At 41.4% G+C, this 26,229-nt stretch overlaps 1 protein-coding gene across 4 annotated transcripts in view; it reads left to right on the forward strand.

The window, feature by feature from the left end:
* The window catches only part of LOC116984782 (protein phosphatase 1 regulatory subunit 12A-like), a 131,060-nt gene extending 105,790 nt beyond the window's left edge, over window positions 1-25,270 (forward strand). For all 4 annotated transcript variants that reach the window (XM_033039152.1, XM_033039155.1, XM_033039153.1 and 1 more), the window contains 7 exons: window positions 1,551-1,610; window positions 3,115-3,131; window positions 6,565-6,697; window positions 8,378-8,482; window positions 18,210-18,260; window positions 20,115-20,165; window positions 20,651-25,270. In XM_033039152.1, the coding sequence (XP_032895043.1) occupies window positions 1,551-1,610; window positions 3,115-3,131; window positions 6,565-6,697; window positions 8,378-8,482; window positions 18,210-18,260; window positions 20,115-20,165; window positions 20,651-20,737 (504 nt within the window). In that variant the 3' untranslated portion in view covers window positions 20,738-25,270. The remainder of the gene's footprint in view (window positions 1-1,550; window positions 1,611-3,114; window positions 3,132-6,564; window positions 6,698-8,377; window positions 8,483-18,209; window positions 18,261-20,114; window positions 20,166-20,650) is intronic.
* Window positions 25,271-26,229: the final 959 nt, after the last annotated feature.

Below are 26,229 nucleotides of genomic sequence, written 5' to 3' on the forward strand. Positions count from 1 at the left end.
CTCCCACTAATGGAAACATCCGCTCTATCCAAGCCTTTCACTATTCTGTATATTTCAATCAGGTTTCCCGCCCCCCCCCCCCCCCTCATTTTTCTGAATTCCTGCGAATACAGGCCCAGTGTCAACACACGCTCATCATAGGTTAACCTACTCATTCTTATAAACCTCCTCTGGACCCTCTCCAGAGCCAGCATATCCTTCTTCATATATAGTGCCCAAAATTGCTCTCAATATTCTAAATGGCGCCTTATAGAGCCTCAACATTACATCCCTGTTTTTGTACATAAGCCCTCTTGAAATAAATGGCAGCATTGTGTTTGCTTTCGTTACTACCGATTCGACTTGCAGATTAACCTTTTGGGAATCCTGCACCAGCACCTCCAATTTCTGGATTATCTCCCCATTTAGAAAATAGTCTCTGCCTTTATTGCTACCACCAAAATGCAAGACTCCACACTTTGCTACACTATGTTCCATCTGTCACAAAGCCTTCAATCCCCTCATCCAAATCATTAATATACAATGTGAAGACTAGCGGCCCCAGCACCGACCCTTGCGGAACTCCACTAGTCACTGCCAGCCAACCAGAAAAAGCCCCCTTTATTGCCACTCTTTGTCTCGAGTCTCAAATAAATTGAGTTGGAAACCAAGCAAAACAGGAAGAAAAAATGTGAAATGCACCTTTGTAAATACTTGAGGAAAACAATGTAATCTGAAAGAACCTTCGCACCTGAAATAGTAGGGAACATAAGAGAATGCTGACACAAGTTCTTCAGGATATGCTTACATTGTTCTGCAGAAATACTGCCTGACCTGCTGAGTAACTCCTGTATTTTGTGTCTTTTTATAAAAGAATGTTGACAGGATTAGATGAAGTAGTGGGGAATAAGGAAACTCCTGTGAAGCATTAATACATAAGACAGGTACAAAGTGTTGGAGTAACTCAGCGGGTCAGGCATCATCTCTGGAGAAAAAGGATGGGTGACGTTTCGGGTCTGGACCCTTCTCGAAACATCATCCATCCTTTTTCTTCATTGATGCTGCCCTTCCCGCAGAGTTAGTTCAGCACTTTGTGTCTAACTATGGTATAAACCAGCATCTTCAGTTCTTTGTTTCTAAGCATTAATAAATGTTGGGATGTAGATTCAATATTATTATACAAGTGGGAATGCAGTTCCGACAGTTGTACTTTATCTTTCTTACTGGTGTTTGCCAACCATATTCTCCAGTCACTTCTATTCAAAGGCTGTCAACTGTGTCTCAGCCGTGGAGTGCTTTCTCTTACAGCTGAAAAATCAGTTCCCACTACGTTTGTAAACTAAAGGAAATAAGCATTGCCTGGATAAATGAGCTAATTGGAAGGGGTAATAACAAGGCTGCACTTGCAGACCATGTTTCTAAATCTCTGATGCAGTCCATGGCGGATCAATTTCCCTCCTGGGATAAATACAGTTCTATCATATTGCATCGTATGGGTAAATCAGTTCTGGCAATGGATTGTGGCCTTGTTCTCGAATGTTCCTGTGTTTAAATAATTTCTCTTTTTCCAGGATGAGAATGACCAAGATGAGTCAGATGGTGAGGATGTGCTGGGATCACAGAAGAGACAGGTACGCATTTGTGAATAATAATAATAATAATAATAAATTTTATTTTTGGGCGCCTTTCAGAAATCTCAAGGACACCTTACAGAGATTAACAGGAATAAAAAACATATAATCAGAATAATTAAATAATAAAGACATCACAGAAACACAAATTAAAAACAGAATTCAGTCCAAAAACACAATGTGAAAAGAGAGCAGCGGCAGCTAAAGCGCGCCAGCGTCCACTCTCCCTTCCGACAGCCATCTTGGACAAAGACTAACAGGATTACTTACAGACAAAAAAAAATCATCCCCCCACAATGGATACCACTGTGGGGGAAGGCACAATGTCCAGTCCCTATCCCAAGTTCACCCCAAAGTCAGGCCTATTGAGGCCACCGCAATTGCCTCTACGGAGGCCCGATGTTCCTGGCCGTTCTCACCGGGTGGTGTTGCCCCGGCGTCGGGAGAGTCCTCTCAGCGGCTGGGCCACCTGGAACGGCCGCTTCCTAACTGGGGACCGCGGCTTCCGAAGCCGACAAGGCCGCGCCGGCCTGGAGCTCCCAGGCTCCCGATGTTGAAATCGGCGCCGCCCGCTCCGCTCCGCAGACCCGCAGCCCGGAGGTGTCGAACACGGCGGACACAGCTCACCGGAGCTCCAGCGCGTCGATCCAGCGCGGTGACCCAGGCAAGGCATCGCCCGCTCCGCTCCGCGACAGCGCCTCAGCGCTGCGCCGCCACCGAGGCCGAGGTGCTGGCCGGTCCCCGCCAGGAAAAGGCTCCTCCTCCTCCTGAATGGGATGGTGGGACTGACATATGATGAAAGAATGGGTCGACTGGGCTTGTATTTGCTGGAATTTAGAAGGATGAGAGGGCATCTTATAGAAACATATAAAATCCTTAGAGGATTGGACAAGGTAGATGCAGGAAAAATGGTCCCGATGTTGGGGTAGTCGAGAACCAGGGGTTACTGTTTAAGGGGTAGGTCATTTAGGACTGAGATGAGGAAAAACATTTTCACCCAGAGAGTTGTGAAGCTGTGGAATTCTCTGCCACAGAAGGCAGTGGAGGCCAATTCACTGGCTGTACTCGAGAGGGCCAACGGAATCAAGGGATATGGGGAAAAAGCCGGAATAGGGTACTGATTTTGGACGATCAGCCATGATCATATTGAATGGTGATGCTGGCTCGAAGTGCCTACTCCTGCACCTATGTTCTATGTTTCTATGAATCCCCCCACTCTGTAACCCAGGTCTAACATAGCTCATTAAATAAAAGGAAAACATGACAGCAGTATTGAGTAAATCTAACAGCATCCACAGGCAGGGAAACAGTTAACGTTTCAGCTTGATGATTTTGTATCAGAATTTGGAAAAGTAAAGGGATATTATGATTTAAGATGCACAGGAGAGATCACGGGGAAGGTCTATTTGCCTGGATAGGAATGATGCTTCAAGGGAGGACAGAATGTAAAGGTCTGTCTGTGTATGATGACTTGGTTGATTTTTTTAAAACTTTTTTTTTGCAGACCGATAATCTGTCAAGGTAAGGAGTCTTGTCTTCCATTTTCCACCCTGTGGTAGCCATGATTGATTCGGTCCTCATTGAACAATACCAGATACTCTCTCTCGTAGGGGTCACCAGCTGATTTACTCTTCCTAAGATCAGGTGGCCTGAGGCTAACTGCTGATTCCCTATTGGTGCCCTGGGTGAGATCCACTAACTTATCACAGTAGTTGGTTTAAACATGAGTTGGGCTTGGGTATGGGGCTCTAGACTTGATCATCATTATTTCGGTAAATTATTTTCAGTTTGAATGCCTCATACCATGTCGAACTGTGTATTTGACCACTTCTTTCTGAAATCTGTAGACTATTATGGTGGGCATTTTACAAACTTGTGATGGTGATTGAGTTCATTTTATTAGGAATAATGCTCGGGTGAAATTGTATAACTGGTCTGTGAATGAATGGGTTCACATAATTTCTTAGATGTTGAGTGTTTATCTGCTGGCTACACATAGTTGGGAGATTTTCTACCAATATCCTAGGTGACATTGATCTTTATAATAAAGCTGCATAATCTTTAAACCAATTAAGTGGATTGATATGGTGAGTGGAAGGAGCAGTCAAGTCCATTAAAAAAGTCCTCATCATTAACTTTAATCCCTACTCACTGATGCCATCCTATTTGTGAATATGGTCTGAAATTAAGCATACAGTTCTCAAGAGGGGGGTTACATTTGATATCATGATGAACTCTGACCAAATATCTGCACCATTGCTACCTCTCCCGTTCCTGGACTACTTCCCTCTGTCCTTCATTGCTTCTGGATTCTCAGATCATTCAAAACTTTGCTGCCTCTATCCCAAGTTGTGTTTACCCTGTGCTTGTTGATCCATATTTGCTATTTAAACAATATCTCAATGTTAAAATATTTGTCTGTGTTTCTAGATCCCTCCTAAGTGTTTCCAGCCAACAATATTTTGGGATATCTGTTCTCTTTCTGCCAGTTTGAATAGTCTCCCCTCCGCCCCATTTTAATTATGTCATCGTTGATAACCAGGCCTCAAGCAGTGAGATCCTGTGTTTGGAGTTCTCTCCCCTATATCTCTTGGGATCTTTCTCTTTTTAGGACTTTCCTTGAAGCCCACAGCTTTGATCAAACATTTGATCTTTTAGACAGGTACATGGATAGGACAGGTATAGAGGGATATGGGCCAACTACAAGCAAGTGGGGCAAGTATCGATGGGACATGTTAGTCGGTGTGGGCCAAAGGGCCTGTTTCCACACTGAATTACTCTATGTCTATGACTTTATCTAATACCGTATCAGGCTCAACCATAAATGTGTTTGATTGGACTGCAAAGATGCAACTTGAGGCATTTGTTTTTATATTATTTAAACATAGAAAATAGATACAGGAGTAGGCCATTCGGCCCAGCATCACCATCCAATATGATCATGGCTGATCATACAGAATCAGTACCCTGTTCCTGCTTTCTCCCCATATCCCTTGATTCCATTAGCCCTAAGAGCTATATTCAACTCTCTCTTGAATAAATTCAGTGAATTTGCCTCCACTGCTTTCTGTGGCAGAGAATTCCACAGATTCACAACTCTCTGGCTGAAAAAGTTTTTCCTCATCTCAGTCCTAAATCGTCTACCCGTTATTCTTAAACTGTGACCCCCTGGTTCTGGACTCCCCCAACATGGGAACATTTTTTCCTGCATCTAGCCTGTCCAATACTTAAAGGATGTTATATGTTTCTATAACATAACCTCTCATCCTCTTAAATTGCAGTGAATATAAGCCCAGTCGATCCATTCTTTCATCATATGTCAGTCTTGCCATCCTGGGAATTAACCTGGTGAACTACGCTGCACTTCCACAATAGCAAGAATGTCCTTCCTCAAATTAGGAGACCAAAACTACACACAATACTCCAGGTGCGGTCTCACCAGTGCCCTGTACGACTGCAGTAGGACCTCCTTGCTCCTATACTCAAATCCTCTCGCTATGAAGGCCAACATGCCATTAGCTTTCTTCACTGTCTGCCGTACCTGCATGCTTACTTTCAGTGACTGATGTACAAGGACACCTAGGTCAATAGACAATAGGTGCAGGAGCAGGCCATTTGAGACAGTAACTCCAGAGAGTACAAGCCCAGCTGCTCTATTCTCTCAGCAAATGACAGTCCCGCCATCCCGGGAATTAACCTTGTAAACCAACGCTGCACTCCCTCAATAGCTAGAATGTCCTTCCTCAAATTAGGGGACCAAAACTGCACACAATACTCCAGGTGTGGTCTCACTAGGGCTCTGTACAACTGTAGTAGGACTCTTTGCTCCTATATTCGAAGGCCAACATGCCATTCGCTTTCTTCACTGCCTGCTGTACCTGCATGCTTACTTTCATAGACTGATGTACAAGGACCCCAAAATCCTGTTGTACTTCCCCTTTTCCCAACTTGACACCATTTAGATAGTAATCTGCCTTCCTGTTTTTTGCTACCAAAGTGGATAACCTCACATTTATCCGCATTAAACTCTCATCTGCCATGCATCTGCCCACTCCCCCAACCTGTCCAAGTCCCCTGCATTCTCATAGCATCCTCCTCACAGTTCACACTGCCACCCAGCTTTGTGCTGCAAATTTGCTAATGTTACTTTGAATCCCTTCATCCAAATCATTGATGTATATTGTAAATAGCTGCGGTCCCAGCACCGAGCCTTGCGGTACCCCACTAGTCACTGCCTGCCATTCTGAAAGGGACCCGTTAATCTCTACTCTTTGTTTCCTGTCTGCCAAACAATTTTCTATCCATGTCAGCACTCTACCATGTGCCCTAATTTTTCCCACTAATCTCCGATGTGGGACCTTATCAAATGCTTTCTGAAAGTCCAGGTACACTACATCCACTGGCTCTCCCTTGTCCATTTTCCGAGTTACATCTTCAAAAAATTCCAGAAGATTAGTCAAGCATGATCTAATCCTTTGTAAACCCATGCTGACTCATTGGTCTCGTTGCACCTCCCCTTTTCCTAATCTGACACCATTCAGATAATAATCTGCCGCCTTGTTCTTGACACCAAAGTGGATAACCTCACATTTATCCACATTATACTGCATCTGCCCACTCACCCAACCTATCCAAGTCACCCTGCAGCCTCATAGCATCCTCCTCGCAGCTCACACTGCCACCCAGCTTTGTGTCATCCACAAACTTGGTCTTTGTCTTAAATCGTTAATGTTGTAAATAACTGGAGTCTCAGCACTGAGCTTTGCGGCACCCCATTAGTCACTGCCTGCCATTCTGAAAAGGACCCGTTAATTCTTACTCTTTGCTTATTGTCTGCTAACCAGTTATCTATCCATGTCAATACCCTACCCCTAATACCATGTGCTCTCATTTTGCACACTAAGTGTATTTAGTGAATTGTAAGTAGTTGTTTTTGCCTATGTGTTGACTTTAGTTACAGGGAAGATATCTCAGCAAGAAGTCCTGGGAACCAATCAAACAGAGGAACGAGCTATTCGGACACAAGCCTGCATTCTGTACGGGCTAGTCGGCTCGATAGTGACAGTGACAGACAAGGCTACAAAAAGGTACATTTTAAATTGCGGTTCTCGTTCAGGAGGTAGTGTTTAAATTGCATTGTCGTCTCATGGCTTCCCATCGCTGATGTCCCCTGATTGTTTTTTTTCAACTGAGATTCTCGTATACCAATAATGACTAAAGGGCCTGTCCCACGAGCATGCGACTGCATGCGGCAAGCGCGACCAACACGGGGGCCGCGCGGGGGGCCGCTCAGGGGGACGAGTCATCCCCGTACAGGGCCGGTCCCCTCGAGCATGAGACTGCATGCGGCGAGCGCGACCAAACCGGAAGCGGGGGCCGCGCGGAGATCGAGTGAGTGACGCGAAGTTCGAGCGATGTCCGTGGGAAGTTCGTGCCTGACGTACAGCGTCAAGACACGGTGTATGCCCGTCGAGGCGGTGCGTCTGGCATCAAGGCGGCTGCGGGCCGGCAGGCTGTTGCCGCGCGGAATTTTTGAACACTCAGTTTTTCGGAGCCCCGCGCGATGTCGGGACCAGCTCCGCACAATTCCATATGGCTCCGGCGATCGAAGTGGGACCGGCCCCGCGAGGCCATACGGCTCAAGTGATCACGTTAGGTCGCGCTTGCCGCATGCAGTCGCATGCTCGTGGGACATGCCCTTAACACTTAATCAGCAAAGTGGAATCCTTACCAACATTCCACTACAGCTCCTTTCAATTGCTCCAACCCAGCATTCTACTAACTCTCCTGTTTACCCTCTCTTAATGTTACCATTTAAATGTACCACCTCCTAATTTCCCCAAAATGCAAGCCTTTGAATATTTCAATCAATTGATGCTTTCCCTAGTTCTCACATTTACTCATACCTTCCTTCCCTCTATTCACACCATCTAATTCCCCATTTAATATTGTCTATCCAAATTCAATAATTTACTAATTCCTTCCTCTAATTACTTGAATCACTAAAAGCCTCATTTAATTCTGGGGCGGCTCCATTCAAGGACCCAAGCAGTCGTTCCAGGTGCGACAAAGGTTCACCTGTATCTCCTCCAACCTCATCTACTGCATCCGCTGCTCTAGATGTCAGCTGATTTACATCGGGGAGACCAAGCATAGGTTGGGCGATCGTTTCGCCGAACACCTCCGCTCAGTCCGCAATAACCTACCTGAACTCCCGGTGGCTCAGCACTTCAACTCCCCCTCCCATTCCCAATCCGACCTCTCCGTCCTGGGTCTCCTCCATTGCCAGAGTGAGCAACAGCGGAAATTGGAGGAACAGCACCTCATATTCCGTCTGGGGACCTTGCGTCCGTATGGCATTAACATTGAATTCTCCCAATTTTGCTAGCCCTTGCTGTCTCCTCCCCTTCCTTAACCCTCTAGCTGTCTCCTCCCACCCCCCCCTCCGCCCGCCCTCGGGCTCCCCCTCCTCCCCCCCTTTTCCTTCTTTCTCCCCCCCCCCCCACCCCCCATCAGTCTGAAGAAGGGTTTCGGCCCGAAACGTCGCCTATTTCCTTCGCTCCATAGATGCTGCTGCACCCGCTGAGTTTCCCCAGCAATTTTGTGTACCTTCGATATTCCAGCATCTGCAGTTCCCTTTTGAACACTGCTGCCTGGACCTGTTTAGTTACTCCAGCACTTTGTTGTACATTGGATCTGGTCTGTCTATCTATGGGGTTCTTGATGTAAATATGTTACTTTGAGGTTAATTTTATCTTGCTCTGTAGTTGTATGAAGAACTTCAGAGAGAGAATGTCCAGCTGCAGGACCAACTGCAAGAGATGCAGATGAAGATTTCACAGACTAAATTGGAGCTGGAGAAGGCAACACAGGTAAACAGTTTTTGAACAGTTCTCGTGTAATGCATTGTTGAGTGTAGGTATAAGTAATGGGATTAATACAATGTGGGGACAAATCTAAAGATAAACACCAGAGCTTAGGGTTCCACAATCAGCAATTAGTTTTTTTGTATTATTTTTGGGGATTATCATTAATCATTCAACACTATTTCACTGGGTGTCATATCTGATCTTTACCCTTTGATGGGAATCTATTACCTGCAGTGCTTATTCACTCAGTTATTTCAGAACAGCTTCCTTTTCTGAGAGAGCCCAGGGTGCAGTGATATGGGAAGTGGTGGCAAGAAGGTGCATCACTCTAAGATGAGGGGGATGTGCCATCCGCAGTAAACTGCAACCAGAGCTGTCTGGGAAGATATGATTAAATGGATGGAGTTTCTTCAATAAAATAGCCACCCTCCCAGATGAGGAAGATGTTCAACATCGATGTACTGCAATGTCACATCTGTAACACAGAGATAAACTTCGGTTAATCACACAAGGTGTTTTCTTATTCTAAAACATCACTCTATAGTGCTGCACAAGCAACCTAACATCAAGCATGGCATTTCACCATCTTTGCAACCCTCACGAATTGAAGGTGGGGCCATGATATCTTACTATCCAGTTCTTCCACTTGATCAAGAAAGCACAATGGCCAGCAACATTGCCAAACCTTAGGAAAATGGTTAGCTCTTTAATCAATGTCTTCATGATGCAGGCAAATTAAGCTACCAGTAACTGTAGAAAGGGAAACATGAAAACTGGAGGGGGCTCACCAAATCTGAAGTCGTTGACTTGCCTTGAAGGACTCACCCAGGACTGCCACTCCGTGGTCCCCACTGGAGAGAGTCATGCAGGTGGTGAATCTGCAGGCCAGTACCTGTTCTTCTACTCTTTTCTCACTCTTCCATGAAGTTGGTTCTTAATTGGACTATGGTGCCAACAAGCAACTAACTACACCTCTATACGACATTGGTGGCTATTGAAGTGGTCTCCCGGTAACATCCCACAGATTCTGTGCTTTTCCTTAGTATGTTTCTGTAGGGCTTCCTGAGAACAATTGACAAGGTCACAGAGAAGGGATCAATCTACTTTCCATCTCACTGCATTACTCACTCCACTTACCACAAGCAACAAGCTATGGGGAGGTGATAGAGTTGAAACAGGGTACAGTGGGTGGAGTACAAGTTGATAAGCTATAATACTGATGTGGCTGGTTCAGTTAAGTTTCTTATCAAAGGCGACCTGTAGGATGCTGACGGTGGAGAGTTAAGCAATGTAATGAGTTTTGGATGGACAGTGACCCAGAGAGCAGTACAAATCGGCATAGCACAATTAAATGTGGTTCCAACAGTTCCATTACCTTCAATTCCACCTTGGATACTTCCAGATGCAACAGTAGACTTTACAACATTAGAACAGGAAAACAAGGATAAACAACATAGGTATAATTCAGTCATCATACAGGAATACATTGACAGATACTACAGTTTTGTCCAAATTTATACAGATGCATCAAAAGATTCAGTAGATAAAGTAGGAGTAGCATTTATTGTACCAGAATTTCACATCAAAGTAGGGAAGAGGATCAATAATGAGGTCTCAGTATACACAGGTGAAATGATTGCAATATTGTTAGCGGTACAGTGGGTCGAGGATACTAGGCCTTTAAGGACAGTTATTTGCTCAGATTCAGGTTTAGCAATAAAGAGTTTACAGCACAGCCATTCAGACAGTAGACCAGACATTTTGATTGAAATACAACAAACACTATTCAGAATTCAAATGATGGGGCTTATAGTCATATTTTTATGGGTACCAGCACACATTGGCATTAGAGGAAACGAAATGGCAGATAAGGTAGCAAAAGAGGTAGCAAAAAGAAGCAAAATTGATTTAAGTATTAACATAGGTAAAACTGAAATCAAAGACATTATTAAGCAAAGACTGAAGGAAAGATGGCAAAAGCAATGGGATGAAGAGCGGAAAGGACGGTGGTTCTACAGAGTCCAGAGGAAAGTGGGAGAAATTAGATGTGCAGGAAAAAACAGAAAAGAGGAGACAGTAATCTCAAGAATTAGATTTGGACACACTGGTCTGAACAGTACACTTTTTATAATAGGCAAGCATAATACAGGTAGATGTGAATACTGTGGGCAAGAAGAGACAATAGAGCATGTCATTGTACATTGTGAGAGGTATGAGGAGGAGAGAGAACGGATGAGTGAGCAGTTCAGAAAAGAAAGAATACAATTTGATTTGGTAGATATTTTGCAAGGAAGTTGAACACATCAAGAGGAGATGGTGAGATTTTATAATTTTGGAGGTTGCCTCTGCCTGGCCTCTCATGGGTGAATGTCACCTTGCAGCTCATGCCTGATTATTGCCTAGTCATAGAGATGAACTGCATAATTTGTTGAAAAATTATGAATAGACAAATGTGGAATAATCAGTGATCCTCTCCTCTTCTGATCTTATACTCAAGGCAAGACCATTGACAAAGCAGTTTATTCGAAAGTAGATTCTGGGATTCTGTCCTGAGAAAGTGCTGTGGTAACGTTTTGGGGCTGAGATGATTGACCTCCAACATCCACATTTTGTGCAAGACTAGGCTCCAAATATTGGGGTATTATCACCTTAAATACCAAATGACTTTGGTTGCACCAAGTCTTCTTGATTTCACATTCAGAGACACTGCTTTGATATCAAATACAGTTAATCTTGCCTCAGCCAAGTGATCATGCAGCAAGTGGTTCTGGCAAATCCAAACTGGGTATCAGTGTGCAGTTTGTTTGCGTACAGGTGCCATCTGAGTACTGATGAAGACACCTCATCACTTTGGTGATGATTGAGAGAAAGCCTATTAGATGTTAATTAGTCAAATTGAATTTGTCCTGCAGTTTGCAAAAGGACACAGCTGGACAATTTTCCACACAATCAGATGCTGGTGTTCAGAACTATAACTCGGCTGTTTAGTGCTGTAAGCCTTGGCTATATTCAGTGCTCTCAACCTTTTTGTGAGATTGTGCGGATTCAATCAGAATGGCTGAAAACTGGCTTCTGTGATGGCAGAGATTTCAAGAGGAAGGAGATGCAAATCATCCATTCATACTTCAGATGAATACAAACGCTTCAGTCTTGACCTCAGCATTTGCACTGGGCCCCACCAATCATTGTTGGGGATGTATTTTCCCTGGAGTTGCCAACTTCCCTGAGCTACTTAATTGTCCACAGCCATTCACAGCTAATAGAACTGCACTTCAAGAATCTGATTTATTGGTGGTATGATTGCTTAGTTTTATCAATTGTAGGCTGGTCTTGCTGTACAGCATGCATAGACTCCTGTATCACAATTTTCCCTGGCTGGCACTAATTTTTATGTATGTCTGGTGTTTCTCCTGCCGTGCTTTTCTACATTAATTGTACCAGCGTTGATCCTGACATAATTGCAATGCTGCATTTGAGGATTCGCTGGGCCCTATGGTTAAAGCTGAGGGTGTAGTTATATTTAAGCTGCTGATGGTCCATATCCCCTCCTAGATGCCTTTTTTTCCCCAACTCCAAAACTGCTCAGAATCTATCCCATTTAGCACAATGGTGGGGGACCTGGGAATTTAATTTCCATAAGGACTCTATCTAGTCATAACTCCTGCCAATGTCATCACCGGTACAGATTTCACCTGGTGCATCTGGAATAGATTGACAAGGATAAGACCAAATAATTTTATTCTTTTGTGTTGGCTTGGACTTGTCAGTGTTGCTGCGACCAAGCCACTTTTGGTGATGTGTATTAAAGTACATTATTTTCTCTTGCTACCTACGATAAACATTTCCAAGTGTTTCACTATGTTGTGGAGGACGACAAGGTGGTAATCAGATTTCCTCGCCCATGTTTGACCTGACTTCATAGGATCTGAGGTCAATAGTGAGGATTTTCAAGCTATTCTAGCTAACTCGGTGAATTGAATGCATTCAGCGCCTAGGCTGATGTTTTTTTAAACCTTGCCTACTGTGATTTTCTTCATGAAGGCATACGCAAAATATGTTAAGTATCTCTGCCCTTTCTCTATTCTCTATTATTTTTTTTCCTTATTGTCAAAGGCCCATTTTAACTTTTGATAACCTTTTCTGTTGATGATCAATAGAGGCTTTGTCCGTTTTTTTTTTTTGTTTCTCGCTAAATTACTTTCATTCTATCTTCCCAACCAGAGCAGTATGAGCCTTCCTTTTGTTTCTCTCCCTTATGAGGAATACATTTTTGTCAACTCTTCTAGAATAAACCATTTCATGTGTATTGCTTTACATTTGTTGAGATTTCTCAATCTATCAGCCAGTTCATGCCTCGCACCTTAATTATTTGCTTTGTTTAGATTCAAAACCCTAGTGTCAATTCAATAGTAATTTTGCACAAAATGCTGGAGTAACTCAGCGGGACAGGCAGCATCTCTGGAGAGAAGGAATGGGTGACGTTTAGGGTCGAGACCCTTCTTCAGATCTTCACCAGTCTGAAGAAGGGTCTCGACCCAAAAAGTCACCCACCCATCTTTCTCTCCCGAGATGGTGCCTAGGTCCCGTTGAGTTACTCCAGCATTTTATATCTATCTTCGGTTTAAACCAGCAGTTCCTTGCTACATTTGTATCACATGATCACTCTTCCTCTTTAAAAACCTGTAATTACCAGATTAATTTCCTTAACTCTCTCCTTACACAATGCTAGATCTAATCTTGCCTGTTTCCACATTATTCATTTCTGAAACTATTAAACTTATTTATGAATTAATCCTGTCCTGCAACTAGTTGATGTTATCAGATTATGCATGGATTAACATTGTTTAACATTTCTTTTTGTATGCACTGCTTTTGAATTTATGTCACTCCATACATCAATTGGGGAACAATACACAATGTTTTCAACTTTATTTCTTAGCTCCATCCAAATTGACCTAATTTCTTAATTTTCTGAACTAAGCCCCTTTCTATCCACTGCCTTATCCCAATTTTATCAAGACCTGTTATTTATTTTGCCCATCTTTTCTAAAATCAAACATCTTGGGATAATTATTTCCCAATCTTGGTTACTTTGCAAACACATTTCAACTTTGGCTATTATTTTTGCCATTAAATCAGCTATCTTTTCATAAATGCTGTGGGCAATTTACACTGACTCCACCTGATTTATCCTTTCAGCTTAGCCACAAGAAAGCCATTTTAGTGAAAGTTATGGAACCACCTTCCCCGTTTGTCAACATTACAATAGAAAGCAGACTTACAGTTGGAAAGTAGAAACAAGGAACTGCAGATGCTGATTTACACAAAAGGACACAAAGTGCTGGAGTAACCCCAGTATCTCTGGAGAAAATGGATAAGTGACGGGTTGGGCCCTGGCCCCAAAAAAGCACCTATCCAGAGAAGCAGCCTGAGCCGCTGAGTTACTCCAGCACGATGTAAACTTTAAGGTTGAAAATCTCATTAAAATAAAAATGTTTTGGCTAATTTAAACCTAATAGATTGAATGGCCTCTCTGCCCTACACGTTTTCATCAAACAGTGAGACAAGTATCACAGAGCAGATCCCTCATTCTGACAAAGCATGCCAAGCCGATAGTTCTTTGTTTATCTACAAGTCATCAATTATTAATATACAACCAGTTCTCAAACTATATCATGGCATTGTCTGTTCCTACAATCTGATACAAATTGAGCTCTCACATTCCATAATAAAGAAACAGTAGTATCATCTGTGTAGTAAATTATTGTCACATGTACTGAGGTTATGAAAAGCTTTGTTTTACATGGTATCCAAACCAATACTATACATTAATACAATCAAGTCAACCTCGTCCAAAAGGTGAAGGGACAGAGTGCCTATAATTCTCAGAATAAAGTATATGACAAATTAAGGCCAATTCGTCCCTGGCCTTGTGTAGTATGCAATATCCTCACGCTCTTTTGCCCTGTAATAAATTGACAGCATTATACCCCCTCATATACTGTAATAAATGAACAGCATTTTCTGGCCGGTGCCAAACTTACACAAAACCCACCGGAGAAGGATATCTGTCATTACCTGCTCAGTTCAGGATCAATTGGAGATGGACATTTGCCAGTGATGGCATTTATCACATGCAAACAAACAAAATCTCTGCCCGCACATCCTTAGATAGATCAACAACCCTTCAATGAATTAACTATGATTCCCGTCATGAACCGTAATAAAATCAACAACACTCCCTGCTCTCCATCAATATATCAAGAGCCTTCTTACAAAACTGACATCAGTCTGTGCCTTCATACTACTTGTGTGCTGTTACAAGACAATGACACTCACCCCATTGTTCTCACAAGCTGTAATAAATCCATTGCCCTTGTGGCCCCTGCACCCTTTTAAATATCAACTCTATCATCACACTCTCTTGCTCTGCTATAAATCAACAGCATTTCCAACTCGAACTTGGTAGTGAATTGATTGGACACCCTGCTCTCAGACTTTCTCACCACATTAGAAATTGGCACCTTCTGCTCCCACGGTTTACAATAAATCAACGATATTTGCTGGCACTCGTGCTCAGCAACAAACTAAGGACAATTGTTACTTTCAATCTGTGCCCTCTGTCTTCAAACGTTAAATCAACGAGAACTTCTGACTTCAGGCTTTATTATAAATAACACCCCATGCTAAAGCAACAAACTCTGCAATCTTGCTCTGTAATAGTTCAATCTTTGCCCTCACATCCTGTAATAAATCAAATAGCACTTTTGCCCCTTGTATGGTGTAATAAATTGACAGCATACTGTCCCCTCACACTCCAATTCTCCGCACTCTCACTCTGTAACGAGTTGACAGTAGTGTGTCATGCTTTGTAATACATAGAACAGGGCAGCACAGGAACAGGCCCATCTGCCCACAATGTTTGTGCTGAACATGATGCCAAGTTAACCTGTGCAGGAAAGAACTGCAGATGCTAGTTTAAATTGAAGGTAGGCACAAAATGCTGGAGTAACTCAGCGGGAGAGAAGGAATGGGTGACGCTTCAGGTCGAGACCAAGACCAACGTCACCCATTCCTTCTCTCCAGACATGCTGCCTGTCCCGTCAAGTCAACCTAATCTTCTCTGCCCGCATGTGATCCATTGACCTCCATTCCTGGCATATACATAAATCAACAATGTTTGAGACACATTCAATTATCCTGTATTAAATAGATATGGTGGAAGAAAATGTCATCATTATTTGGTCTGACCAATGTGTGACCGCAGTCCACAGCCTCATCAGTGATTCTGAACTGCCTCCTCAGTCCAAGGGCAATTAGAAATGGACATTGGCAAGTGATGCCACATCACTCATACAAATAATAAAATTGACCCTGTAAAATGTCATCATCCCTCCCCGTCCTTGCACTCCTGCACCCTGTAACAGATCAACGACACCCTCTTCCCTCCTGCCGTTAAATAAATCTGCAAATCTTTGCTCTCATACTAGTGCGTCAAGCAAGGAGTCAACTGTGATTATTGCTCTTCCTCCCAATAATAAATCACTATTCTCTGCTCCCTTGTCTTGAAATAAATCCACTGCGATCTCTATCCTTGTACTCCTGCAGGCTGGTATAAAGCAATGGCATTCTGTGTCCTCAACCTGTAATAAATTAACACTAGTAAAATGAGAGAACTCTCTGCCCTCAGACCTTCTCACCCTATAATAAATAAAGTTTTTCCTTCCACGCCCTGCAATAAATTAACTGTAATCGTTACTCTCCTGCCCTGTAGCAAATCAGTAGCACTTCATTCCCTCATTGCATTTCGTTGTCTCTGTACTGTACACAGTACACTGACAATGACACTGACACTGACAATGACAATTAAAATTGAATCTGAATCATGCCCAGTGACAAATCAAGAACAATTGTTGCTCTCGCATTCTGAAATGAATTAAATGCAGTCTTCTCCCCTCCTGATTAAATCAACAAGGATTTCTGCCCTCGGGCTTTGTTACAACTTTCTTCCCCTACACCCCATGCCAAATCAACAATAACCTCTGCCCCCTTGCTCGGTAATAAACCAGGAGCAACTTTCAATATTGTGTGTTACAATAAATCAACAGCAATCTCTGACTTCACACCCTGTTATAAAACTTAACAACACTAACTGTGATACACTAACAGCATCGTATGCCTCCTGCTTTGTAATAAATACACAATGTTGTATTCACTTACCTTTGCTCAGTAATTAATTAAAAAAAATAATAATTGGAAGGAACTCTATCATCAATACTTGTTCTGGATATTTGCAACAGCGGGCTACACCTTTACTGGTGGGCGATTCGGAACTGTTCCTCAGTTCAGGGGCAATTAGCAGTGGGCGGTTGCCGGTGATACATACAAATAAAATCTCTGCTCATGCGCTGGAATGAATCATCAGCACTCTCTGGCCTCGCATTCCTGTACCCTGTAGTACATCAACACCAACCTCTGCCCCCTTCCCTTAAAACAAGTATGTCCTCTCTTTGCCCTCACATTAGCAAGGAATGGACTGTAATGTTTGCTCACTTGGCCTTCCACTGCAATCTCTGCCCTCACTCCTGCAAACTCTAAAGCACAGGACCTCCAAGTCTTCGCAACCTGTAATAAATTCACTGTAATTTCTGCCCTCACATCTTTGATTACATCAACGGAACTCTGCCACCATGATCCGTCTTGTATAAAATCGAATCCACTTTCTGCTATTTAACTCTGCAGTAAATTGACAGGATTCCCTGGCATCAGACTTCCTTGTCCTGTAATAAATTAACACCATCTGCCCATGCCGTTAATCAATTGTGATCTTTTCTATCCTGCCCTGTAATAAATCAACAACACTGCCTGCCCTCATGTCCAATAATGGTTCAAGAACAATCCTTGCCCTCATGTTCCGCAGTGAATTAAATGCACTAACAGCCTGTATTAAAGCAACAGTAGCCTCTGCCCTGATACCCTATAATAAGTAAAGAGCACTTAGTACAACGTGTAGGAAAGAACTGCAGATGCTGGTTTATTCCAAAGATAAACACAAATGCTGGAGTAGCAGCGTTGTTCCAACCTGAAACATCACCTATTCGTTTTCTCCATAAATGCTGCCTGACCCGCTGTTATTCCAACATTTTGTGTTTATCTTATATAACTTGACACCATTCTCCACCCTCATACCTTGTAATAACGATGGTACATTTCGCTCCACACTGTAATAAATGGATTTCACTCTCCGCCTCATTTTTGGTAATGTTAACAGCACACCCATCTTCACACACTCATACCTTGCAATCAACAACATTTTCTGCCTTCAGCACATTTTTCTGTCACACTCCAATTTGTAATAAGTCAACACTCCTTTGTCTTCAAATACACCCAGCAAATATTACATCAGCAGCAGTTTTCACCCTTACCCAGTGTTAAAATTATACTATTGTTATCCCTCACACTCCCAACCCTGCATTAAATCGGGACTTTACACCAGTCCTCACCAATCTGCAGTATATTACCTTCACACTGCTATGTCAACACAACTATGCCTTCAAAGTTGCATTTCATATTAAACTAATTAAACCATCCTCAAACACACATTCAGTAGTAAATCGGCAACAATCAGTCCGCACACATGCCCACTTTAAATGCAGATGGCTCTGGTCAAGTCTCAGTAATGCAAAATGACATAATATTCCATCCATCTTTGTCTCTTTTGGTTTGATAGATGCAAGAAAGATTTGCAGACAGGACTGCCCATCTGGAGATGGAGAAAAAGGTGAGTATAGGATCTGCAAATGAAATGTAGAAGTACAGAGCACTGGTATTTTTAAGAATAATATTTTTTACAACACTGCATCAGTCAATAGATTGGCAATAAGATGGGTTATATAGACACCTCTGTTACTCGGTAAAGAAAATGTATTTAGAGGCAGAGATCATTTAAAAGATAGAAGGAAAGGCAAACCCCATCAATCTCCCCATGCAAACAGTGTAATTGGCCCCAGAAAAAAATATTGTGTATCAAATGTGGTTGCATATAAATGTTGTGCATGATTGCAATCTCAAATTATTTCCAGTAAGGTGGTCACTAACACCCAACTGAGAGCAGAAATGCACAACCATTTCAGATTTGACATCACTTTCTAAGGATCTGCGTAGATTGTTGGATATTTCTGGGAATGAACACCAAATGATGAATAGTTAGAAATAGGCACAACAATGGTTAATATTGACAGTGGACTAAGGGAATAGTAGGAAATTTAGTGTATAAAACAGATTAACTGGTGACATAAGAAAGCAGAATTCCTTCTAAATTTTTGACCCACATATCATGGTGCGAGTCTCTGCAGGGATTCTTTTTGTATTAAAAGATGGTAACAGAACATGTCATCCAAAACTGAATGGCGAAGTGTTTGCTTAAAGTCACCAAGTTAGCACATTTGTCATTTTAAATACCCATGTTGTCAGGGGACCTATAATTTTAAACTATGTTGTGGGAAAATGGTTAAAAGATCTTGAAATATGATGGTGACAATGATTGTGGTTGATTATATTAAAGCTAAAGTGAAGGCATCGATAGAGTAGTTTGTCAGATATAAAGCAAGGAGTGGGAGCAGGTACATTTTTCTTACATTGTCAAAGGTATTTGTTTCAATCTTGCATTTCCCCATAATGAATGGAGATGGGGGCTACTTTTTTTTTTAATGTTGCTATTTTCAATAATTAAGGTGCTTGGCAAACTAAGGAAAACATATTGGATATATAGATAGATCGCAGTGAAGTTAAGTGCATAGAGAGTAAATGCACTAAATAATATTATTCTGCTAGTGGATGTTTTTAATACTTTTACAATCTGCCAACAGATTGATAGAGATATACAGAAAATTATCCCTCAGCAACTAAAAAAGGATCACAGAAGGATTAATGCCTTTTATGTTTTAGGATACAAACATTAAAATAAAGAATTAATGTTGAAAAAAAATTGGTATACCATTTAAAATATGTACATTGTTGGGCTTACTGTCAGAGGATGGAAGAATAGAAAAAATCCTGAACAGACACTGCATTATAATCAACAATGTTATCTCATAAAGAATGGAATGAGCTGCCGGAGGTAATTGGGGCAGGTATCACAACATCTAAGAAACATTTAGACAGGTCTATGGATAGGAAAGTTTAGAGGGATATGGGCCAAACTTAGGCATGTGGGACCAGTGCAGATGGTGCATGATGGTCGGCATGGGCAAGTTGGGCCAAAGGGCCTGTTTCCATGCTGTATTACTATTTTCAGTGGAACGCAGGGGAGCTACTAGAGAGTTTTAATATGAAAGTTTAGAGACAGTAAATTATGATTTTTTAAACTAATAGGCACATCAATAACAGGTTGCGTAAAAGGGATATAAAAGAACAATGTGCGATGTTAAAAGGATGGTATTACTTGTTTAGCTGGATCCTAATATGGAAGGAAATTGAATGTGTTTTAAGTGCATGATATATATAAATGTCATGGCATATTAGCTAGAGATGATATTGGGATAGTTTTGCCGAGTAGATGGTTTTCCTGTAATTCTATATGTTGACTTTACAAAACTCTACATGACACTGTACTCACGTTGGATTGTTTTAATAGGAGCGAAAAGCTTTAGAAAGAAGAATCTCCGAACTTGAGGAAGAACTGAAGGTATGAAGTCTTTTAGTTTTTAAATGCCTGAACTATACTTTATGTAAAGCAAACATTGTTCTATTAGTGAGGGGTGGCCTTATTCAAGCACAGATGATCCTAAGGGGCTTTAAACTGGACTTCATGTTGGGATGTTTTCACCATGAACAAGGGGAGATAACTGCAAAATAAGGGGCTGTTCATTTACAACTGAGTAGAAATTTATTTTATAGTGTAGTGAATCTCTGGAATTTTCTGCACCAGAAGGTGATGGTGGTCAGATAATTACATAAAAGGTGGGGATAGATAAATATATGAAATATCAAAGAATGACGGTTATGGGGACTTTTTTTTTTAAAGAGAGAGGAGGACAGCATAGATTAGCCATGGTCACACTGAATGGCAGGGCAGGTTTGAGGGGGGTGGTTACACTCTGCTTTTCTCCTATGCTTGTGTGCAATGGACAAGACTAAGCATGAGAGGTTTTTTTTTAACTATCTATTCAGGTTTTAACAGATTTGAGAGCTGACAACCAGAGACTGAAAGATGAAAATGGTGCACTGATTCGTGTCATCAGCAAACTCTCCAAGTAACTGGTCTTCACTTCAACACTTGCACAAAGCTTTCTGGAGTGATGGAATGTACTGCCACTGGTCTCCATGCCCAGACGCTTGCCTCACCCTCTCTATAGAGGGATTGCTATTCAAGCCACAACTATTGCTATTACAGCAGCACTTGGACTGCCATCCCTGGGTAATTTGGAAGGGCATGTTTATTGAAATCTGTATAAATGATGCTCGTAACCGATACCTATATAGCCACACCACAGAGGAACAGCAATTCTGTGAGGAATAGTTATAAATGGGAGCCCACAGTCTTTGATGATGACAACTGTCCCAATTACCACACGGGACCACTCTTCATTCATGTGACTTTGATGACAAAACAGCACTTTGCTTCGTTATTAATACATGACAAGTTGAAGAAATTAACACATCATTGGTCAGATTGGAGAGATGGAGTGGAAAGTTGTGCTTGACAGATTCTTCATTTTGGGTTGTTTAACAAGGGAATGGACCAGAAAAAGACACATGCATTTGTTTTAATTAGTCCATTATTATTTTGATCTTGAAGCTATACAAAGTCTCACCAGTTCCTCCATTGTGCATGGAACTTACTGTCGAGTTACTGACCTCTGCAGACTGTTTTACAAGATTGTGACTTAGGAAGTAATTAAGGCTTCACCCTCTCACCCAATACTCTGTGCCCCCAAGCATGAGTCGTACTTACTTTCATGACCAAACTTGCGAATATTTTAACAGGTTCCAAGATACTGCTGCTTTTAGAAGGGAAGATACAAAAGGAAAGTACCAATAAGAAATGATTTCCAGCAGGAATGGATGGAACCCAGGTAGTGGATATATATATATGCAAGGTGCACTTTAAGAAATGGCTCTAACATCCAAGTCATTGTTATTTGGGTATAACTTTGCAGAGGATTGTACAAGCAACAATGGAGAGATCCTGAATGGTTGGTACAGTCACTGGGGGCAGACAGAGCTACTTTTAATTCCTGATCTGGCCAAACTTAGTGGAGGAAATAAAATAGGTCAAAAACTACATGTAATATTAGTGTAAATTTATCATAGAATTGGCACGTCATTTTTTTTCAGTTGAAATTTCTCTAATATTCTCTGCCTTCCCTTAAGTTGCTGACATTTCATACCCCTCAACTCCAACTATTTTGACGCACGTCCCTAAATGTATTTCTTTTTTTCCCTCTCATTAGCTCCCCTATTGCCAAATAAAAACCAAAGTATGTGTGTTTACGTTGAGGCAATATAGTTTACAGATCTCCATATTACACAGCTTACCGTACTGGCTCTGATATAAAAGCCCCAAACAAAGCTAACTGTGCAACACGGTTTTTTGATTTTTTATGACTCAGAGAAAGAAAGATTTATATTTTTGTGGCACTTTGGAAATATCCCTGATCACAATGGTTATTGTTAAAGGCATAGTAAACTTAGTGAATTAACAATATGCTTTGAGTAATGGCTGAAGAGAGAATATAGACTGGGGCACCTGGGAAACACAGTTCCTCTCTTTGAAAAACAACATGGAAACTTAAGTTTCCACAAAATCCACTGGAATCAGCAAGTGGGTATGGAACCACTTCCTCTTTTACCAGGAGTTTCATCCAACGGTCTCTGAATGCTGCAGAGTTTCAGTCTATAGTGTAGATCCAGCTCGTTAAATGGAACTTGAACCAAAATAAGTGTAGGAAGAAACTGCAGATGCTGGTTTATACCAAAGATCAGCACAAAATGTTGGAGTAACTCAGCAGGTCAGGCAGCATCTCTTGTATGAAGAAGAGGAATAGATGACGTGAAGAAGGGTCTTGACCTGAAACAGAAACTGCCTGACTTTCCGAGTTACTCCAGCATTTTGTGTCTATTTTGAACAAAAAACTGTAGCAAGAGTGGTGCTCTAATTTGAGAAAAACCAACAAGAAATATTAATTTTGCTGTTCATTCTTTCCTTTTTGCATGGAAGACTTTAATGGCCAATTTTCCAAAACATTGTGAAGTGGGTGGTGGTGGTTCCTTCAATACTACCATAGACTACATCTTGCGTGTACTTAAGCAATCAATACAGTGACTTGACCAAAACGATTGCAAATGCCCGGGCCAGCTCTACCCAGATCGAAAGTTACATTATTTACAAAAACATTATCAAACTGCAGGATCGGATGCATTAATCACTAAAAATTAAATGTTTGAATGGCCATGATGGCAGTGAACGCTATTGCAGGGCCTTTTGATAAAGGTGGTCATGCCTCATTGTTTCAGCAAGTTTTTATTTTGCAGTCATTGTCGTGACTTTCCCACATCGCTTGTAATAATTATCTGAGTAAATGCCATATATTCCACTGAAAACGCTCTTACTGCAAGCAAATTGTTAACCATTGAACCAAAGTATGAAATTCAATAACACAAGAATCCCCTTGCACTGCTGTAGATTTATCTCCTTTGGTAAGTTCCCATAGGAAGTTAAAGTGACCTTTATGCCTCTGAGGGTCAGATTTGAGATGTGGTATATCACGAGGACTGGATAATGCACTACCCAAGTGTCCCACTGGTCTACACTGCCCTAAGATTTTGGAACGCTGTTGAGGTTTTCTATAACATGCTCTAATCCCCGACTTGTGCTTTGGCTGCTGTCTTTTCACTGCAGGTCGGAAAATTCACCTTCCTTTCCCACGGTTCAAAAGTATGCAAGGAGATCGAGGTTTATTTGGCTGAAAGGTCCCGTCATTCTGATAGTGTTCACGTTCAGGGAATATTGTTAATTAGCTCACCGTTTGCTAAATGCAGCATGTGATTTTCTACCAATTATTTTTTTACATAGATTGAGATCGACAGGAGATGAAACAGCCAGATGCTGTTAGCAGTTCTATTACAGAGATAGGTGAATTAGTAAGAGGTTTGATAATCATTGTGTAACTCATTTAAAGGGTATAAAGAGGAAATAAATCACAATCATGAGGCAAGGAAGTTTGCCAAGAGTGGCTAACTTCCAGTTGGCTTAAAGTAAGCGGGTTATATTATCTATGATTTTGCTATTTTTGTACTGATGGAAGGCAAATCGTTTTTATGTACTAGTTCAATATAGACTGAAACTACATACAGTGGCACTGTTATGGAGTAAGTAATGTCAGTAGGTGGAGAAGAGAATTGCCAAAAGAATGGATGAAAATGTTTCCCTTGTCTTACCTGGGTGGACCATTTGTGCAGAGATCTATTCTTATACACTAATAGCCATTTGTCTCTTGAAATCCAAAATTCTGAATAGATCAGCACATTTGGAAAAGCTGAGGAGGAATGGGTTCAGGGCTTCCTTTATTCTATGTGTATCGGGTTGGTGAACACTACACATACCGCATCACTTGTGCAATAAAGCTGAGTTTATCTTATATGCAATAATGTATGTTACTTTTCTATAGGCTTGCCTGCAAATTGCACAAATTCGTATTGTATAAAAGCCACAGATGTGTTTGAAACCAGTTCTATATATTTCACCTGCCTTTCAAATGTAAACTATATATTCTTGTACATTTTTATGTTAATATTTAAAAGAAAATTGTGTCAGACTAATTCACATCAACCAATGGTTGGAAGTCAATTTGCTGTTGATAAAAATGAAGAGACAGGCTTCGTTTGTGAAGTATCGTAGTGACTTTCCATTGCAAGCTACATGGCTCTCAGGCTGTCCCTTCACCATCAAACTTCACCCTTCACATTTATACTTGAGCTTTACTCAGGTTACTGAATTCCCACCAAGAGTCCTCATTCTCACGCAGAATTCACTCTCAGGCATTATTCTCCCACTTAGTTCAAGGTTTGAAAAATAAAACAATTCCCCCTCTGCCTCCCCCTCCCTCACCACTTGCTGAGATAAAGCTTCTTCACAATCTGGCTCAACCTGTTGGTTTGGTTGAAAACTTCCATTGGGCCCTAGGTTGGTAAATGAGGGATGCAATATCTCAATTGGGCACTCAAATACTCTGAGTACTTCTATGTTCAGCGGAAGTACCATGACCATAAAAGCAAATGTTACAAAATATTGCACTTATACTTGATACACCAGAGCCATGAGCCAGACTACCCTTCTGCCTTTTACACTAAAACTAAATCAAACCCAGGCAGAGGATATGGAGGTTCTCTCTTTAATAAGATTTGAGAGTCTCACCACTATCTATTAAGTTTTGGCACCTTATTTTGAAACCTGTTGGACAAGTGAAAATGTATCTATTGGAATTTCGTTTTCAGTAAATATATAAAATTTGGAATTTGTTTCTGGTGCTATTTGGGCATTGCCACTTCAAGATGGCTCAGGTGGAAAATGGAACTCCCCAAGCCATTTATGCGAGAGCCGAACAGGGCACTTTTAAAAAGCTATTAAGATTTTGTTGAGTTAACCTATGCTGCATTTGATCTGGGAATACATGATACTGATAGTAGGTGTAAAAGTGAAAATATATGCCAACCCCTGCACTGACATCCCTCACGTTGATGAGCACAATAATGCACCAAAAATAAAAAGATATATTTTACAAAAAAAAATGCTGACCTGATGTAGCTATTTCTTTTGCTGCTTCCAAATTTTATGTTATGTTTATGCTTTGTGTAAAGCTATTTTTCTCCAAAAAGATGTATGCATGGAATTTATTTCAATGAGGGAACTCTGAGAATTCTATGCTGTACATATAGAGGAACATCAAAAAGGTAGGAAATATATTAATACATAAAATTTAACCAGAGTCCCACTCACGAATCATTGGTGGTCCAACATTGGTCCACAAGTTACAGTGGTCCATTTGTCAATCACGTTCAATTTCTTCTGTGACCTCGCCCTTCCTATCTTTGATGCTGCCTGACCTGCCTAGTTACTCCTCACACGTTTGAGATTTTAGAGGGAACCATGCTGACCAAGATGCCCTATCCAAAATAGTCCCATTTGCCTGCATTTAGTCCATGTCCCTCTAAACCTTTCCTATCCATATACCTGTCCAAGTGTCTTTCAAATGTTGCTATTGTACCTGCCTCAACTACTTCTCTGGCAGTTCATTTCATATACCCACTGTCTTCCGAGTGAAGATATTGCCCCTCGGGTTAATATTAAATTATTCGCCTCTCACCATAAACCTATGTCCTCTGGTTCTTGATTCCTCTAGCCTGGGTAAAAGACTCTGTGTTCACGCTATCTATTTCCATCATGATTTTATACACTATTGCAAGTTCTTGCCGTTCATAATCATAGGATTAGAATTAGGCCTTCGGCCCATCGAGTCTACTCCGCTATTCAATCATGGCTGATCTAACTTTCCCTCTCAACCCCATTCTCTCCATTTTATGGCCATTAATTTCAATCTTAGGCACCAATTATACAATATGCTTTAACCATTGGGTTATCATCACATATAACATAGAACACTACAGTACGGGAACACTATCTACAGTTTACCATGTCTGCACTAACCACAATGGCAGTCACATCTTATCTGCCGTATATGGTTTGTCTA

This window comes from Amblyraja radiata, chromosome 20 (genome assembly GCF_010909765.2).
Source record: "Amblyraja radiata isolate CabotCenter1 chromosome 20, sAmbRad1.1.pri, whole genome shotgun sequence".
NCBI lineage: Eukaryota > Metazoa > Chordata > Chondrichthyes > Rajiformes > Rajidae > Amblyraja > Amblyraja radiata.